The following is a 16,797-nucleotide window of genomic DNA, read 5'->3' as shown; positions in this document are numbered from 1 at the left end:
CTTGGCAAGCGAATGCCACAGCAACGTGATTTGCTACCGGAGAACAGTGTATGCGCACATAGCCGAAGCAACGCAAATGTCACAATGACCACTACAGATTTCAAGCAAACGTGTGTTCAGCAGTACGGTGTGTCGTTACATTTCATGAAAAGTAACCGCATTACCGTCGACAGTTATCGTGATACGGTTCTGCTGAATTTTTTCGTTCATCCTTGCACAGAAATAAAATCCGGGATCTGGTGACATGGTTTCCGACCGTCACCTCCGTGGTCCTTTACCACAATCTACGCTTGGAATGGGAGAGCGGAACGATAGTTCAGGGCTCGTGCACCACGTCCCGCATGGAGCAGCTCTTGGGAAACATTCTGATCATTGGGTCAGACATCCTGCTCTTTAACCAGGAGACTCTGACCAGCTTGTTGTACAAGTGCCCGAAGGTAAGCAAGCTCGAATGTGCCTTCGACCACACTGCGATGTGATTTCTTGCGCATCCATGTGCGGCAACTTGCTCCTGCTACTGCCTAGTATTATTGCACGTAGACGGAAGTGCAAGCCGTTTGCTGAAACCCTTGTGCAGGAAGCATTTAGAGCTATATGTATGAGACTAGCAAAGTTGATTGCATAACGATTTTATGAAATCAAGAAATATGACAGATAAATGTACTGTGTAGATAATTATCTGCAAGTAACTAGTTGTTATTTTCTAAGCTGCACACACATACACAAATTTGGCCAGACCAATAGGCCAAATCGGTGGATAGAAGTGTTCCGCCTTTTTACAAAATGAAATGCGTTGCTGTTTTCGGTGGCATTTAATTTATTTCATGCGTGGTTAGCTGACTAGCCGTCAAAATTGAATGAGCTAGGCCAGATTTCATTCGTGTAATTATATCTGTCTCGCAGTAGGGAACTGGTGATAAATACGTTCATCACACGATCTGGGTAGGTCGGGAAACGTTAACTGTGCGCACACCCAGAAGATACAGCTCGACCTGACGTGCGTGGCTTCGTGGATGATTAACATTTTTCGTAATTCATTCAAAGCAGCACTGTGGGTGGCGCGCAGGAGCCGCGATTGTAGGCCTCAGTTCAGGGCTGTTTTTCTTTTCGCGCGATTGCGATAAGGGCTCCGTGTCGCAGAGAATCTGGTGTGGACGTTGGCAGGGTTGTCTGTTAGAGAAAAATAATCTTCCACCGCGCATCTCGAACCACACAGACCCTACGCGTGGCGCACGTGCGTCACCTAACTAATTGAATTTTTCAAAGTAAAACGCGTCCTAAAATACGTAAAGTACGACTTACGCACAGCCTTCCGACATCATACCATTGAATTGTAATTTGAACATACAAGAAAACATAATTTTGTTGGGCGGAAACTCAAACACCTTTTCCAGCTACCATTCGACGCATGTCTTCGTGGCCGCGGATTCTAGCTGTGGATACTAGGGAGACATAGAGAGTGGGTTGTCTTTAATTTAATGAAGTATGTTAGAGACACTTACTCATGCGTGTTTGAGTAATTATGAATATGCTAATTATGAATGAGGCAATCATGCGAAATAATGGCGCTTCCGATATTTCATTGTACTTCAACAATCAGGTGCGTTCGTATCGACCTAAATTCGATTTTCAATGAAAGAAAACGCGGAGTAACCATCTCGCTTTTCGGTGGACACTTCAACACTGCCGTGAAAGAAGGAACGCCTGTGCGCGTGATATTGAGTCAGGAGCGGAACGGTTCCACTGCTCGCAGAGGCCGCTAGGAGGAGAGATGACGTCAGCAGTAGAGCATAAGGCGCTGAGGGCGTGCTCGTAGTAACTACGTAGTTATGTGACTCAAGACCATGGTAAGCGAATGAGAAGCCAATGTGAACGGGGCCCGTTAACGATTTTGCGTTACACTCTTAAAGGTGAATCTTCAGCGTCCTCCAAGTTTTTCTTTCTACACGCTTGATGCGAGTTGCCAGTAGAAGCTATGATCACAAAAACTAACCTGACAATGAAGCCAAGAAAAGCATCGGACAAAGTAACTGTCGTTTAAATAAGAACGCAGAAAATAATGAAGAAAAGGGAAATGAAAGTGGACAAAAAGGTTACTTGTCGCCGGTGCGGTCTGAGCCCACAACCTAAGCAACCTAAGCACAACCTAAGCACTACAAATTTAATATATGGCGATGACTAGGAATTCATCCACTGACTTGGCCATTTATGTTTACTAGACGTAGGTCTAAGAGTGGTAGCCAGCGCCACTCAGAGCCAAGATGAGCGGATGTGGAATATCCCTTTTTGCCCCGATGGAGTCACGTAACACTTGATCTTAGGAGAACAGGCACGGGGCTAATAAACCCTCGCACGCTACCCAATGAAATCATGCCTGTTAGATTTAAGATCCTCGCAATGAATAAACGAGAGAACGGGAAATAAGGGGCTCGATTTTGTTAATAACGATCACATATAGCCAACAGGCAAAGGAGACACGGAATGCATCGGGAAAATTTACTGTGCTTAAAATTGGAATGTACAAAATAATGAAAAATGGTATATGATTCAGCGCTTTTTTGTTATTGCGTGTACATAAAAGCATGACATGCCTGTGCTATCGCTAAAATTATGTAGTACTAGAAGAAATCTTAAATTGCTGTTCAATGTTCCGCAATATCCAGGAAAGGGAAATTGTCATTCAATCAAACGTAACACGAAGCTAGAAGAAACCCATGTGAATTCCCGTTCTAGCTGCGTGCTACGTTTGGATTGTTGGCAATTGTCCCTTGCATGATGTTTCCTCCGCCCTGCGCAATTCCGCAGAACTGATTTGCTATGTTCGGTTTCCCTGTGCGGCGAATTGTAAATTAACTCACCCTCGCTCTTCATTCAGCTAGCCTCGATGTTAGCTAAGATGATACAGTGAGCGCTTCGGAACGCCGTTGGTCCCGGTTTCGGTAACTGGACTAGGAAAATTTTTCCTCAACTGCGAAACTTTTCTTCTGAGAAACAAGTATAGGCTTGCTCTGTAGCTTCGTGCAACGTTTATGTCGATGGCAACTTTCTCTTTCTTGACACTTTCTCAACTTTGAAGTATTTTTCAGAACTAATTTGCCATATTCCGCTATAATTCCTCTATTGCAACGCAGGCATAAGACCATTTTTACGCGAAATCCGTCAGGCACGTATTCACATTGCTATTTGGTCATGCAATGATTCTCTTTATTGGAGAGTATATCATTATACACCCAAGTTTTTCAGCCATAATGTATCGCTAATGAAAAAGAGACGCTAATCTGTTTAGATATCTATAGCCTCTGCTGATATACTTAAAATTGTGCCAAGCTTGAATTCCCAGAAGGCACAATTGGGAAACGTATGAGGGTAAGGACATCATTTAAACGACTGTTACTTGGTCACAGGTGCGCAGCTACTGCCTTTGAACTTTAAGTACGTCGGGAATGGATTGATGGAGTTCACGACGGTAGAAATCTTCGCCTATTGGTTACGTGACTTTTCTAATGTGTTGCGCACGGCGAACACAAACAGAGTAGGACATATGCCTCGTGTCGCTGTGTGTCCTGCTTAGGCCCAAGTTTGCCATACGCCACTCAATACGAAGGAATCATGAAAGCAAGAACAACCCAGAAGACGTACATTATTCAGTGTGTGAGCTTCCGGAGTTTGCACAATATGCGCAGCGCGAAATGCAGCCAAAGCCAGTGACTTCTATAAAGGGTTCGTTACTTGTTTTTTACAAAATATATTGACGCCATGAATGACGCGACAAGTGGCCCGCTGCATAATAATTTATAAACCCGATAGTGGGCTCTTGTTAATCATTGAGAGAATTAGATGGGTTGGTTGGTTGCCGGCTTGATGGAGAATGGACATGAAGGCGCGTTTTGAGGACAGGACACAGAACGAATACACAGGACAGTCGCCGAACTTCAGCTGAGCTTTACTGCGGAAAAAATCACATGACCAGCAGTTGCTGCGCAAAAACATTAGAAACGACATTTCCATAGCGCACTCGCAATAGCACCGCGTCACTTAATTGATCAAGAAGAGGTATATTTGCACAATGATTTTAGAAGTCAGCGGATATTAAGAGCGTAGAATATGGTGTAGCGTTGTTAGAAATGTGTCTTTAATCTTGCGCAGGTCAGGACTTTCAGTAGTGAAGTGAGACACGATGATCTGTTTTTATGCTGCCAAAGTGCACTGTGGCAATGTTGTTTCTAACGTTTCTGCCCAGCAACTGCTGGTCATGCAATTTTTTCCGCAGTAACGCTCAGTTGAACTTTGGCGACTGTCTTCTCTGCATTCTTTCTGTGTCTTGTCCGCAAATCGCGCCGTTATAACCAAGTTTCATGGTAATCATGTTTTATGCAGTTATCCAGGTGGGAAGCAACGAGCGTCGGAGAGTTATGTTAGCAGACCCTGCAAGCTTAACAAGATGCATAAATAAAGTATGCACCGGGCAACGAATTGCTGTGAAACGCGTGTAGCAGATGCGAACGGAAAGTGGCGTTCGGTCGGCAACCAAGGGAAGGAATAGTAAATACGTGGCTGGTCCAGCGTGCTTTTGACTTTTGCGCACCCAAACTGGAAAGGTAGTCATTTATTTCCGCGCAACAGTTGTTTCCGAAACTGAAATTCATCGATTTTTGCTCAGCGTGTGAGCAAGTAATAAGTATACCAGAGAGGATTAGACATTATGCAAAAACCTTTGTAATACACGATTCCACAGTAGCAGATGCTCGCGATGTTGATAAAACAATGGATGATACACGTGTTATCCATATTGTTTCCCGGATATGCAAAGCTTTGGTAGCCAGCTCTTCCCGAACTGCAATTTTTACGTTGATTTCATCTGTGACGCCTCTTTTACCAATGTAATAACGTCAATGTTGCTCACAGCTGTCTCTGGTCATGTCACCATACATGGATAAAGCACTGGCGCCCAAGACGACGGTAACTATGGCTGGCAAATGCATTCCAGTCGCCATTAAACGCAGATTCTTGTTCCTTGGTTGCACAACGGTTCGTGACACTGGATCTCCCGACACAATTATTGCAAAGAGCGATCTCGACGTGCAGGAAGCCCATCGACACTTCCCGGAAGCTGAATATCTGGAGGTGAGATTCATACTACCACGAATATTCTAGTGAGCTAAATTAAATGATGTCGTGCAGTTTAGCGTTTGGTTCTATCTGGTGGCATCAAAAACGCAGCGAATCAGCTGGCTCCTGTGTAACAACGACTCCGTACCAAGTGCACAGGTTTTCTGAGATAATACTCATATCTACTATGCGAGCCGAATGTTTAGTGATGCGGTAGGACAATATACGGATGTGTGGAACAATTCGTATAAGGATATCTTGGGGAGTGAATGTTTTCGCGGTGTTCATACGATTTCTAGGGGTCTGTTAATATCTGCCGCTCTTTCTACGCTTGATAAGGGTTGGATGGCACGTGTGAAGCAGATAATTAGACGCGTCCCTACAGGCTACAGAAAATTTTGGTCAGAAAGCGTCAGACGGCTCATTGAGCGAAAAAGCCGGCGTGCCACGTCTGTAGCAGCGAAACGGCCCCTAAATTCTTATTGGCTGCGACAGCACGTCAAGAGCGCGCCTCAAAGGAGTTTCGATTGGTTGCGACGCCACGGCACGAGCATGCCTCGACGGAGGATGGTGGGTGAAAGAGTACACTTGCTGCTGCTGCCGCCGCTGTTGCCGCTGCTGCCGCCGCTGCTGCTGCTGCTGCGGCGGAGTGTTGCCCTAGGGGGCCCTCGCTCTCGGAAGTCTGTTATCCACGCATTCCTTGTCCGCGTAAGCTCTCGCCTGCTTTATACCTGCCTTGGATGCCCCTGGGTAAGGCTAAATGAAAACGGGACAAGCGTCTAAGCGAGCTCCCTTGCCCGCGAGGAGTTCATAACTCGAAGGACCGCTCAGCGGCGTTCCATCGGGCATAACTGCTTTGGCGTTCGAAACCCACAACAAGTGCGTAGGTGGCCTCCAAATGTTTAAAAATTGCCTTGGTGATGGCACAATTCGTGTGCTTCAGCTGGATAACGCGAACATAAGGGCATGTGCAAAAATTGACAAGTTTAAAGGAATACCGGATATTGGTATTCTTTTTCTATTCACATTAAAGCGCTAGTGATGTTTACGAATAGTAGCGAATGGGTCGTAGGGTGTACTTATTACGAATAATTTCTGAGGAAATGGCTAGTTCTGAGATACTCATTTGTAAATTTTTAGACAAAATTCGTTGCTAAAGAAGTCATTTCTCCACTACTGCGCATGAAATGGCGTTCTTATTAAATGAAAGTGGTACAATAGGACATTGTAAGCACAAGGTATTGAATCATATCTGGAAACGACTGAAATGTTTACAATTTGGTCCAATGTAACTATGACTAGAGCTCACTGGCTAAATTCCGTAAATTCCTATACGGGCTATCAAGGAATTGTAAAACATCACTGGAATCACTGAATATCAATTGTTCTTAGAGAATTAGGCATTTCAGCTTTTCGTTCTCCTAGCGTTCCTTTATTGGAACAATTCCATTTAAGGAGTGGAACTGTGCCATGATGCAGGGGCACATTTTCAAGGGTTCATATGAATTTTAAAGATTGCCGGTGCATCCTTTCTTTAGAGATCATTGGCCACATTATTGCTATTTAGAACTGATTTGATAGTGCGTAGTTGCTGATGATATGTATTGATTAAAATATAAGGCTACGCCCACGCTATGACAGTCACCAGAGTTCTGTAAAAGGTTTTTTTTGAAGGGTGGCACATACCCAATGGCTAATATCCTATGACCTAAGTTGGGGTCAAAGAAGTTCATTGCAGTGCGGGACACCTCAGTGGACTGACCACAGTGACCAATGTTCGCGTCAGAGAAGTTCATTAAAGAGCAGCACTTACCCAGCGTCACATAGCCAGGACCTAATTTGGCGTGAAAGAAAAATCAGTGAAGAGCAAAAGTTACCCTGTATCACATATCCGGTGAGAGAGAGAGAGCGAAAAAAAATCGCTTTATTAAGTTTACCGGTTTGCAGCTGCTCTCAGTTCAGAGCATCGTTGGTGAAGTTCGTCGAAGCCAACTCGATAAAGGCCACCACAAGCCCTTGATTTTCTGGTTTGGTGACCTGAGTAAGCCACTTGGCCTTTGGCTACGTGCGCATCCACTGACCCAAATTGGCGTGAAAAAGCTTCATTGAAGAGCACCACATTCCCAGTGCTACATATCCAGTGATCCCAGTAGGTCCAACGATTGGATTTGAATCTGGTTCTTTCAGCTCAGCAGATTGATACTCTATACACTAGCCGATGGATTAACTAGAGACGCAGGCGTGTTAAAAAACAAAGTTATGCGCATACATACCTGCATAGACAGATGAGCACGTACTATATACCGACGTACCACAAACTTATGTAATCTAAATTATAATTATAAATTATTAGCAGATGTTTCGTGTGTTGCGACGCCACGTGTAGCCATGCGTGCGTGGGTTAGCCGTGTCTTGGGAAAGGAGGATCCTGGAGGTTCAGGTGATGCCAGGTGTTCGGACTTTTAAGGCCCCCGATGGAGGCAACTTAGCTTTTTGCCCTCTGGTTCACACAGAATGCGGCTCCAGACTGAACCACCTGCGCCGTATCTTGTGCTGCTCTACAATATTCGTATTTTTCTCGCTTTCAATCTTTCCTGTCTTCTACTCACTTCTTTTACTTCTGATTTTCCGGCCAGCAAGGATTAACCTTGTGTAATATATCCGGCATAGCCACACACTACAGAGCCAAAACAAGCGGACATTACTATGTTGGAAGAATACCTGCAGACGGCAGCCATACATGGCCGATATATACATATATATATATATATATATATATATATATATATATATATATATATATATATATATAGCGGCAATATATGGCTGCCGTCTGCAGGTATTCTTCCAACCTAGTAATGTCCGCTTGTTTTGGCTCTGTAGTGTGTGGCTACCTGTGTGCCACCGAATTTTGCAAGGCTTACAGGGAAACGTTTGTACCCTCCTTCAAGATAACCCCCACAACGAGGGCGCACCTAAGAAACTTTCTAGTTATTTTTGGAGCAAACAAAGACGTCTTCCCAAAGTACCATGTCCTTCACAGTGAACGCAACATTACTGTAAGGAAACTTTTAGGTTTCCTCGTATTTAAATGGCTAGGAAACACGACTCAAACTTGTTACAATGTTTCAAAGGTGGCAAGCGGAAACTTCCTCCTGGAACTGAAAAACAAAGAACAAGTTTAAAACCTCGCTGACTGCACTTGTGTGGGTGACATTAACGTGACAAGCTCTGCACATTGCTCGCTCAACCCAAGCAGGGAAGTAATATCAAAATATTTCCTGAACTTTACTTACAAAGATATCGTACTGTCGTACGAAAGGACCGCAAACACTGCAGTCGTCTATCTGGCGGAGTCGCTTTTGTTGTCCAAAGTGGCACCTCTACACGGAATGTTCTATTCAATATCGAGTACGAGGCTGTAGACGCCATTGTTATACCACATAATACGCTCACCATCTGTTCATTCTACATTCCACCGCATACTTTTTAGTAAACATCAACTGTAGTAACAAAGTCATTGGCGTCTCTGTTATGCACTCCATATACGTCGACAATCTGCAAGTAGCATGCCACGCCTTAAATTTAATAACATCTGAAATTTAGCTGCTGATTAGAACAAGCTAATGAAAATGGCTGACAAAAATGGCCTTTGCTTCTCCACCCAAAAAAACTGTTTCAGTGGTATTTTCGCAAAAAAGTAGGATTACACTTTAGCTCGGTTCTCAAACCTAATGACGTAATGCTGCTCGTCGAGACGCCCTGATGACGAGACGTCGCGGCGATGCCTTCTCCCCTTACGCAACAACATCGCTTCGCTCACTCTTCTTCGTTAAAGCGCTACCGTGTCGTGGCGTCTCAGCCAAGGGGATTTTAGGTGCCGTTTCGCTGCTACAGACGTTGGCTTTGTCGCTCAGGGGGCATTTGATGCAGTCGCATCAATTGCGCATTGAATCCCAAAGCACCGGGGTTCCTACCATACGTGCCACGTATGTGTATTTGTTGGTCAGTTGTGCGTAGCCGTTTAGACTACGGATGTGCAGTTTATTTCTCAGCCAGACAGTCTTGCATTCCACGATTTGATCAAGCAGATAACCGTGGACTGCAACTTGCAAGTGGTGCTTACAGAACATCACATGCCCAAAATTTATGTTGACTGCAATTAACCTTTTTTACAGCTGCGAAGAGTGTTCAGTCATCCACACAATACTGATGCCACAATACCGCGACACAGTACAACTGACGCTTACACTATACAAGTAAACTGAAAAGGACTCAGCCGCTTGTCCTACGATAGGAGGAATATTCTTGAGGTTAGAACATTCTTCATTAGGCTCTCCAGGGTGCTACAAAGCCCGAACGACTGCCCGTGGTACTTTACACAGCTATGCGATTGGACATTGATACATCTAAAGAAAAAAGACACCCCTCTAGAATACATCGTACGGGATTTCCGCGCTCTTGAGGAGGAATATAAAAATTACATATAATTTTACACACATGGTTTAAAACACATGACCACGTGCATGTGCGGGCCGTAACAAAAAATAGAGAATAAGTATTCGAATACCCAGTATTCCTCTGTTTTCACTGTTGCAATATATGGAGTACGGACTCTGTTTAAGAGAATATCACTTACAAGCCCGAAAAGAGTTGCTTATATTGATTCGTTAAGCAAACTAAAGGCTCTAATTCTGACATCCCACTAGTAACCTCTGGTATCAAATATTTTAAACGCGATGGCTTTTAACGAATACGGGAGATCAATTCGCTTCTGACTGGCCTCAAACCATGTTGGTATATACTGGGTAATGAAACAGCACATACGAGGCCGAATCACAAAGTCCTTGCCCCTATTTTGTGGTCATATTACAAAGTCCTTGCCCCTATTTTTTGGACCATGCTAGCGCTGTAAATGCGAAGTCAACATATCCATGCCTAGAGGTGGACTTTTCTTGGACCGGCCCGGCCCGGACCGGCCCGGTAGCTCCGCGGGGCGACGCTGCTGTCAGTTGTGTGGAGAATTGCGGTTGTGCTCCACACAAGCAATAAAAAAGTATGAATCGTTTTTTATGGAGCAAGGGACGAACGCCCATGGAAATTCACAAGAGAATGCAGCCAGCATATGGAGAAACGTGTTTCGCTCAGAGAAGTGTGAGGTGGTAGTTGGAGTTCGCAAAAGACCATGAAGGCTTGCATGACAATGAGACAGAACGATTCGTGAAAGCACTTCAAGGACACTTCCCAGGAGCTTGTCATTTGGTGTGGGAGTGTTCACGACATCATTTGTAGGTCCTCAGGATACCGAGAGGTTTCATATCACCGGCTACCTAAGCATATCATCAGAAGCCAACAAACACTGGCACCAAGTGTGAAATAGGGGAAATTAATTGTGCTTAATAAATGAAATAAAGAAACGAGAAATTAATGGAAAATTAAAGTAGATGATAAAACAACTTGCCACCGTTGGGGAATGATTTCACAACCTTCGTGTTTCGCGTGCGATGCTCTACCAATTGAGGTACCGCGGCACTGTTTCCCCATACGCTTTCTTGGGCATCTATGTTTACTAGTAGAACCCTGGGAGTGCTAGCCAGTGCCACCACTCACAAACCTTGGCGGCGGATGTGGAACATACTTTCTGCCGAGGCGTCGCGAGAACGTGATCTTTTTGGGTGAATGCAACCGGTAAATAAACCCACATGTGCTATCTGAATGCATCAACGTTGCCGGATTCAAGACCCTTGTTATGTAATAGACGAGAATAAAGGGGTTAAACCAGGGGCTCGATTTTTATTAGTCGTATTATTAGAAGCCAACAAACACTGACACCAAGGACAATATAGGTGAAATTACTTGTGCTTAGTAAATGAAATAAAGAAACGATAAATTAATGGAAATGAAAGTGGATGAAAGAAAACGACTTGTCGCAGGTGGGGAAAGGATACCACAACTTTCGCATTTCGCGTGCAGAGCTCTACCAATTGGGCTACCGCGGCACAGTTTCCCCATCCACTTTCTTGGGTATTTATGTTGCCTAGTGGAACCCTGGGAGCGTTAGCCAGCGCCACTACTCACAAGCCTTGGCGGCGGATGTGGAACATCCTTTCTGCCGCAGGCGTCACGTGAACGTGATCATTTTGTGTGAATGCAACCGGTCAATAAACGCGCACATGCTACCTGAAGGCATCAATGTTGCCGGATTCGAGACCCTCGTTATGTAATAAACAAGATGAAAACGTCCTCGGTGTCAGTGTATGTTGGCTTCTAACGATACGACAAAAAAAATCGGGCCCATCGGTTGAACCCCTTTCGGCCACCAAAGCAGTTGAATGACATGCTGAAAGGCAAGCGAATGATTGCTTCATTGAATCATCTGCAAGGGTATGCTGAGAAGGGTGAACGTTTCCTGGACCGCCTTTTTAGTGCCGATGAATAGTGGATACTGTATTAAACGCCGGAATCGGAGCAACAGAGCACGATGTGAAGACATCCGGGTTCGCCTGTGACACACAAAAAAAAAAAATAAAAAATCCGTTCAGTGATATCTGTTGGGAAAGTGATGTTAACAGTCTTCTGGAATCGCTGAGGACAGCTCCTGCTAGATTTCATGCCACAAAGCGTAACCATCAATGCCGATAGGTATTGTTCCCCATTGTTATATCTGCTGGCTGCCATCCTGCGAAAACGCCGAGATTTTATCGATGTGGACAACGTGGTTATTCTCCACGACAATGCGAGGCCACATGCTACAAGCAGAACTGCCCACAAGCACCGGAGAGTCTGGACCACCCGCTCTACAGTCCGGACCTCTCCCCCTAGGGATTTCGACGTATTCGGTCTGCTGAAGAGCTTCCTGGCAGGGCAGAGATTCACGTACAACGATGAAGCCAAGACAACAGTCCGACTGTGGTTCCACAATCAGCCGGACGAATTATACCGCAGGGGTAACTCAAACTTAGTCTGCGATGAAACAAATGTTTGAACCGGTGGGGTTACGGAAAAAGGTTACGGAAAATTAGTGTAAGTTACCTAGATACGTACATATGTAATTATCTTTATCCACTTCATTTCGTGGATAATAAATAGGAGCCATTATTTTCTGATTTGCCCTCGTAGATGCGCATTCATGGCAGCGTAAAAAGGAGAACGAACACGACACTTCCTTAAGAAGATAGTAGCAGAGCGATTCGGAAGCGCTTGACATCAAAATGGCAACGCAAATGGGACTCAGGCACGAATAATAAGATGCATCGTACTGTACCTGTGCTTGGCGAGTGGAAATCATGTAATCATTAGAAAGTAGCTGTATGTCGTTTAGGGACAGGGAACGCACACCTCTCACACAATTTTTACTTTCAAAAGAAGTCCCACGAACACGAGAAGTGCCAAGAACCGCGTACGGCGATGCGCATTTTGCTTACATGCACTCGTATTGAAACACGCAGAGGAAGCTTTTGCAAAATTATATAAATTTGACATTCATGGACTCCCTGCTGTAGTATTACGAGATGATCTGGTAGTGACAATACAAGACGTGCTTAAATTTGTAGACACCAGCTTTCTACACATATATATATATATATATATATATATATATATATATATATATATATATATATATATATATATATATTTATAATAACAGACCAATGAACAAAGACACCCGACAACACAAGGGAAATTACTTGTACTGACTAATTGAAATAAAGAAATTATAAATTAATGGGATTGAAAGTGGATGACAGAACAACTTGCTGCAGGTGGGGACGATTCCACATCCTTCGTATTACGCGAGCGATGCTCTACGAATTGAGCTTTCGAGGTGCTCCCATCCACATTCTAGGGTATTTATGTGCTACTAGTAGAACTAACCCTGGGAGCATTAGCCAGCACCACCATTCACAAACCTTGGCGGCGGATGTGGAACATTCTTGCTGCCGCAGGCGTCGCGACAATGTGATCTTTATTTGGATCACGAGCACGTGATCTTCTTGTTCTCGTTCATTACATAACGATGGTCGCGAATCCGGCAACATTGGTGCCTTCAGGTAGCACGTGTGGGTTTATTGACCAGTTGCCTGCACCTCCCCCCCCCCCCCCTCAAAAAAAAAAAAGAAAGGTCGCGTATTCGTGACGCCTGCGGCAGAAAGGATGTTCCACATCTGCCATAAAGGTTTGTGAAAGGTGGGGCTGGCTAACACTCCCAGGGCCTACGCCTCCGCCTCGACTTGTTTGATCTTTTCTAATAACTGAGTAGTTTAGCGATGAGATTTTCTGGCTATGGATTGCAGGTGAGAGCCGTGTTTCAGTGACGCTGACGATGCCAATAAATGACCATGACCAAGTAAGATATCTTCAAATGAGTCAAGTTTGTTTAGCATTCTTCTGGCGTTTATATTCACCAATGCTAATTCTTTCACTGTACACTACTGCGAGTCAGTGGTCATATTGTATCTTCGTCGTTTGCTAGCAATGACACCTAATTATTATTTTTGTCACACAATATGTGGCTGAATGCGCATTTATAGTAGAATGTTCATTGGCACGTTAAGTTGCAAAATATTTAAGTAGACTTCAGCCTCGTGAGACACATTCTTTAAGGTAAAAAAATAAGAAAGATTACCGACAAATACTACATGGTAATCGTACCCCGTCGGCACACGCAAAAAGAACAAGTTATTTCCCTTTCACTGGCGTGGTTACTAGCCCCTCTAAAAAGACCACGAGTCAGTGCGTAACAGTTAACGTATTGTAAATAGGTAACCGTTTGCAATGCACAACTTCTAGAGTTTACGTTTATTTTGTCTGTATAGTTACTCCAGCACATATGCGAATCTGTTTATTGTAAATAATATGATGTTTTCTCTTCTTTGCAGCTCTCAGCCGCATGTGAAAGTGCATTTCAAAAAGTTCCCAGCTACACCAAAGTCACGCATCTTTCTCTCGCCTTCAACACTGCAAAACCCCGCTGTGCTTTAGAGCCTCATGCAACCGAATTGCTATCTGTGCTCCGCCTAGTACAACTGTCACTTACGAACTTCTGCGACGTCAAACTTTCTACGATTGCGGATCAGTGTCCACAGCTGAAGTCCCTTCGAATATGTGCGTGCGACATTGACGATGAAAACCCCCCTATCCAAGGTTTCCCTCATTTGGAATATCTTCGCATCGTTAGCGATATGAAGGAGCATTCATTCTTCATGCTCCTGAGGTCCTGCCCGGGCCTTCAGGACCTGCATATCGGAAAACATGAACTGACGACAGCGTTTGTAGTCGGCCCGTCGTGTGGCGAGCGTCCCTGCCTAGAGCACGTGCAGCGACTTACGCTTGGCACGAGGAAGAATGACAAGTGCGCCCTGGATGACCGGAACGACCTGCCGGCGTGTCTGGACTCCACTCTGCTCCGCCTTCCGTCGCTTCGCCTCGTGCGCACTAACAACTTCAATATCCGCCTCCACATCAATAGCTGCTTGCCGAGTGTTTCGTTAGAATGGTGTGGCTGTACGTTCTGTGGGGTTGAGTTTCCGAAACTTAACTACGTCCAAACGAAAGCCTCTGAAAAGGAGAAAGGCTCAGTGGAGGTGAAGCTTCAAGAACAGACAAATGAAGCCACAAAGGCGGAAGAAGCCGCGAGCAATAAGGAGGAGGTAGGAATAGAAAGTGAGAAATTAGAATAATAAATGCAGAGAAGACAGCGCTTCTTCTTCGGCCTTTAAATGCAGAAGGAAAACCCGAGTCAAATTAAAGAGTAGACATAGCGCAGTCAAGAGCTTCAGTAGAGTCATTGAAAGTACTATAACTGAGAAACGCCTAAGAGGCTGTATAGCCATCAGATCCATTGAAGGCAGCAGAAAAACCAGAAGATGCAGGTGCACAAGATGCATGACATCGTGTTTCATAGCGGCAGAAATTAATGAATATTTCTGAAAGCTTTCGGTTTTCGATGTAATGGCGTGATACAGGAAATTTCGAAGAGTGATTACTAGTCTTCAGCGCTTTTTGTTCTCTTATTGTGCGCTAAGATGCTGTGACTTCTCAGGCAAAATGAATTATACGTATGAAAGTTTAGTGTCAAGGCATACGCGCCCTACGGTGATTTTTCATATTTTGCGCGCGTCATGAATTTTTCGGTGACCAATTGATTTCATCGGTAGTAGCCGTAGCATAGAATAGGGAGCCTATTTGGAAAATGTCACCATTTGGCTTATTAAAAGACTAGTTAGGGAAGACAATGGGAAACTTCGGGATCAAATAAAAAATTTTCTTAGAACTTCTTGCTCACAATTGTGGTATATTTCGAAATATTCAAGCTATATCTAAACGTTTCTGTATATGCGAAGAGGATCAGTTGCCTGTCGTCAAGTGAAGCCAATGTATTACTGCATGGTGTTAAGGAAAGCCTGTGACAGCTTTATTTTCCCACGAAGCTCGCGAGAAGTGCACGGTAGGTTGCACGAATGCCACGTAAAATTTCTGCGCCAAGCATGTAAAAACACCTTTTATGGAACGAACGATTGGCATAGCCGGTTTAACACTAGCGATGAAGCAGCTCGAAACTGGTGAAAGATAGCGTAAGTATTTATTCGCTCACTTATTTGTTTACACATTCAGGGTTATCTTACTACGGAGGGGTAGGGAAAGAACAGAGCAATACAAGTAAAAGGAGGTATACACTACTGACAATATACAACCAAGTAAGATCAATTTACCAGGGGCCCTATAACGTAAAACTATTCAATAAGTTTCTATTCCAATTTCCTGACGTCAAATTTGCGTAACCACCGACGCAAGCACCGGGCGGTCAACCCCAGGGTTGTCTGAACAGACCAATCAAACGCTCTCCTCGTTCACTTTTGTTTGCTTGAAAAACGAATAACATTGCCTACACTGAGCGGCTTGTCGTATCTAATTGGCTGACAAGAGGTGAGGAGAACGGTCAAGTGGAGAGGGATTCACTGGGGCAGAGCCAATGCACGGAAAATCGATAACCGGATGAAGAGGGTGGTGCCGACGTCTGCGATTGGTCGGCTTTCCCTTACTTAGCTTGTGGTGGCTGGTCGAAAATCGCGGCGGCATGCAACGGAAGCTTAAGAATGACGCTAAAACGGACCCTCAGCAAAGAACAGTTGACAGAATGAGGTAGTAAACGTGCCGAAAGTGCTTGAAAACGTTACACGGTCACGCAAGATGTTTTATTATACGCAAATACACCCATGCTCTCCGGCAGGTGCGAGTAGCCAGCGTCTCAGCGATCGGCGGCAGCCATCTTTTATTCCTTTCGGAACGGGACAGCCTGCGGCTATTCCGAAAAAATTCAGTTTTGTTCCGCATATTAATGCACCTTTATCGCGTACACGTCACTTTGACGCTGTAAGTTTGTGTGGTTTTGTGACGTCGTGTGACAGGCAGGTGAGGTGGGTGCAGCCTGAAAACCTTTTACCAATAGCCGAGGGCTAATAGCGAAAAGGGGTCGAATCAGAAATAACTGTTATTTTTTCTGTCAAATCATGCATAATCACTGTGTACACATCATATCAGATGGGGAGGTATTGCGGTTTTCGCGACGTCGCGTGACAGACAGGTGAAGTGGGGGGTGGTCGAAAAAAAGTTTTTGACCAATCGCGGAGGGCTGATAGCAGAATTGGAATAGAAAAGTTTGGAATAGTTTTACGTTATAGTGCCCCA

The 16,797-nt window shown here is 44.5% G+C and overlaps 1 protein-coding gene across 3 annotated transcripts in view; it reads left to right on the top strand.

The window, feature by feature from the left end:
* LOC142587559 (uncharacterized) overlaps positions 1-15,331 on the top strand; it is a 41,695-nt gene extending 26,364 nt beyond the window's left edge. The window contains exons 3-5 of one of the 3 annotated variants that reach the window (XM_075698664.1): positions 221-437; positions 4,906-5,124; positions 13,989-15,331. In XM_075698664.1, the coding sequence (XP_075554779.1) occupies positions 221-437; positions 4,906-5,124; positions 13,989-14,789 (1,237 nt within the window). In that variant the 3' untranslated portion in view covers positions 14,790-15,331. Of the gene's footprint in view, positions 1-220; positions 438-4,905; positions 5,125-13,988 lie in introns of those variants that run through there. The other 2 variants (XM_075698665.1, XM_075698666.1) reach the window with 2 other exon arrangements.
* The last annotated feature ends 1,466 nt before the right edge of the window (positions 15,332-16,797 follow it).

This window comes from Dermacentor variabilis, chromosome 7 (assembly GCF_050947875.1).
Source record: "Dermacentor variabilis isolate Ectoservices chromosome 7, ASM5094787v1, whole genome shotgun sequence".
NCBI classification, from domain to species: domain Eukaryota; kingdom Metazoa; phylum Arthropoda; class Arachnida; order Ixodida; family Ixodidae; genus Dermacentor; species Dermacentor variabilis.
Note: the sequence above shows the minus strand (reverse complement) of the source record. Positions and strands in the feature narration are given on the sequence as shown.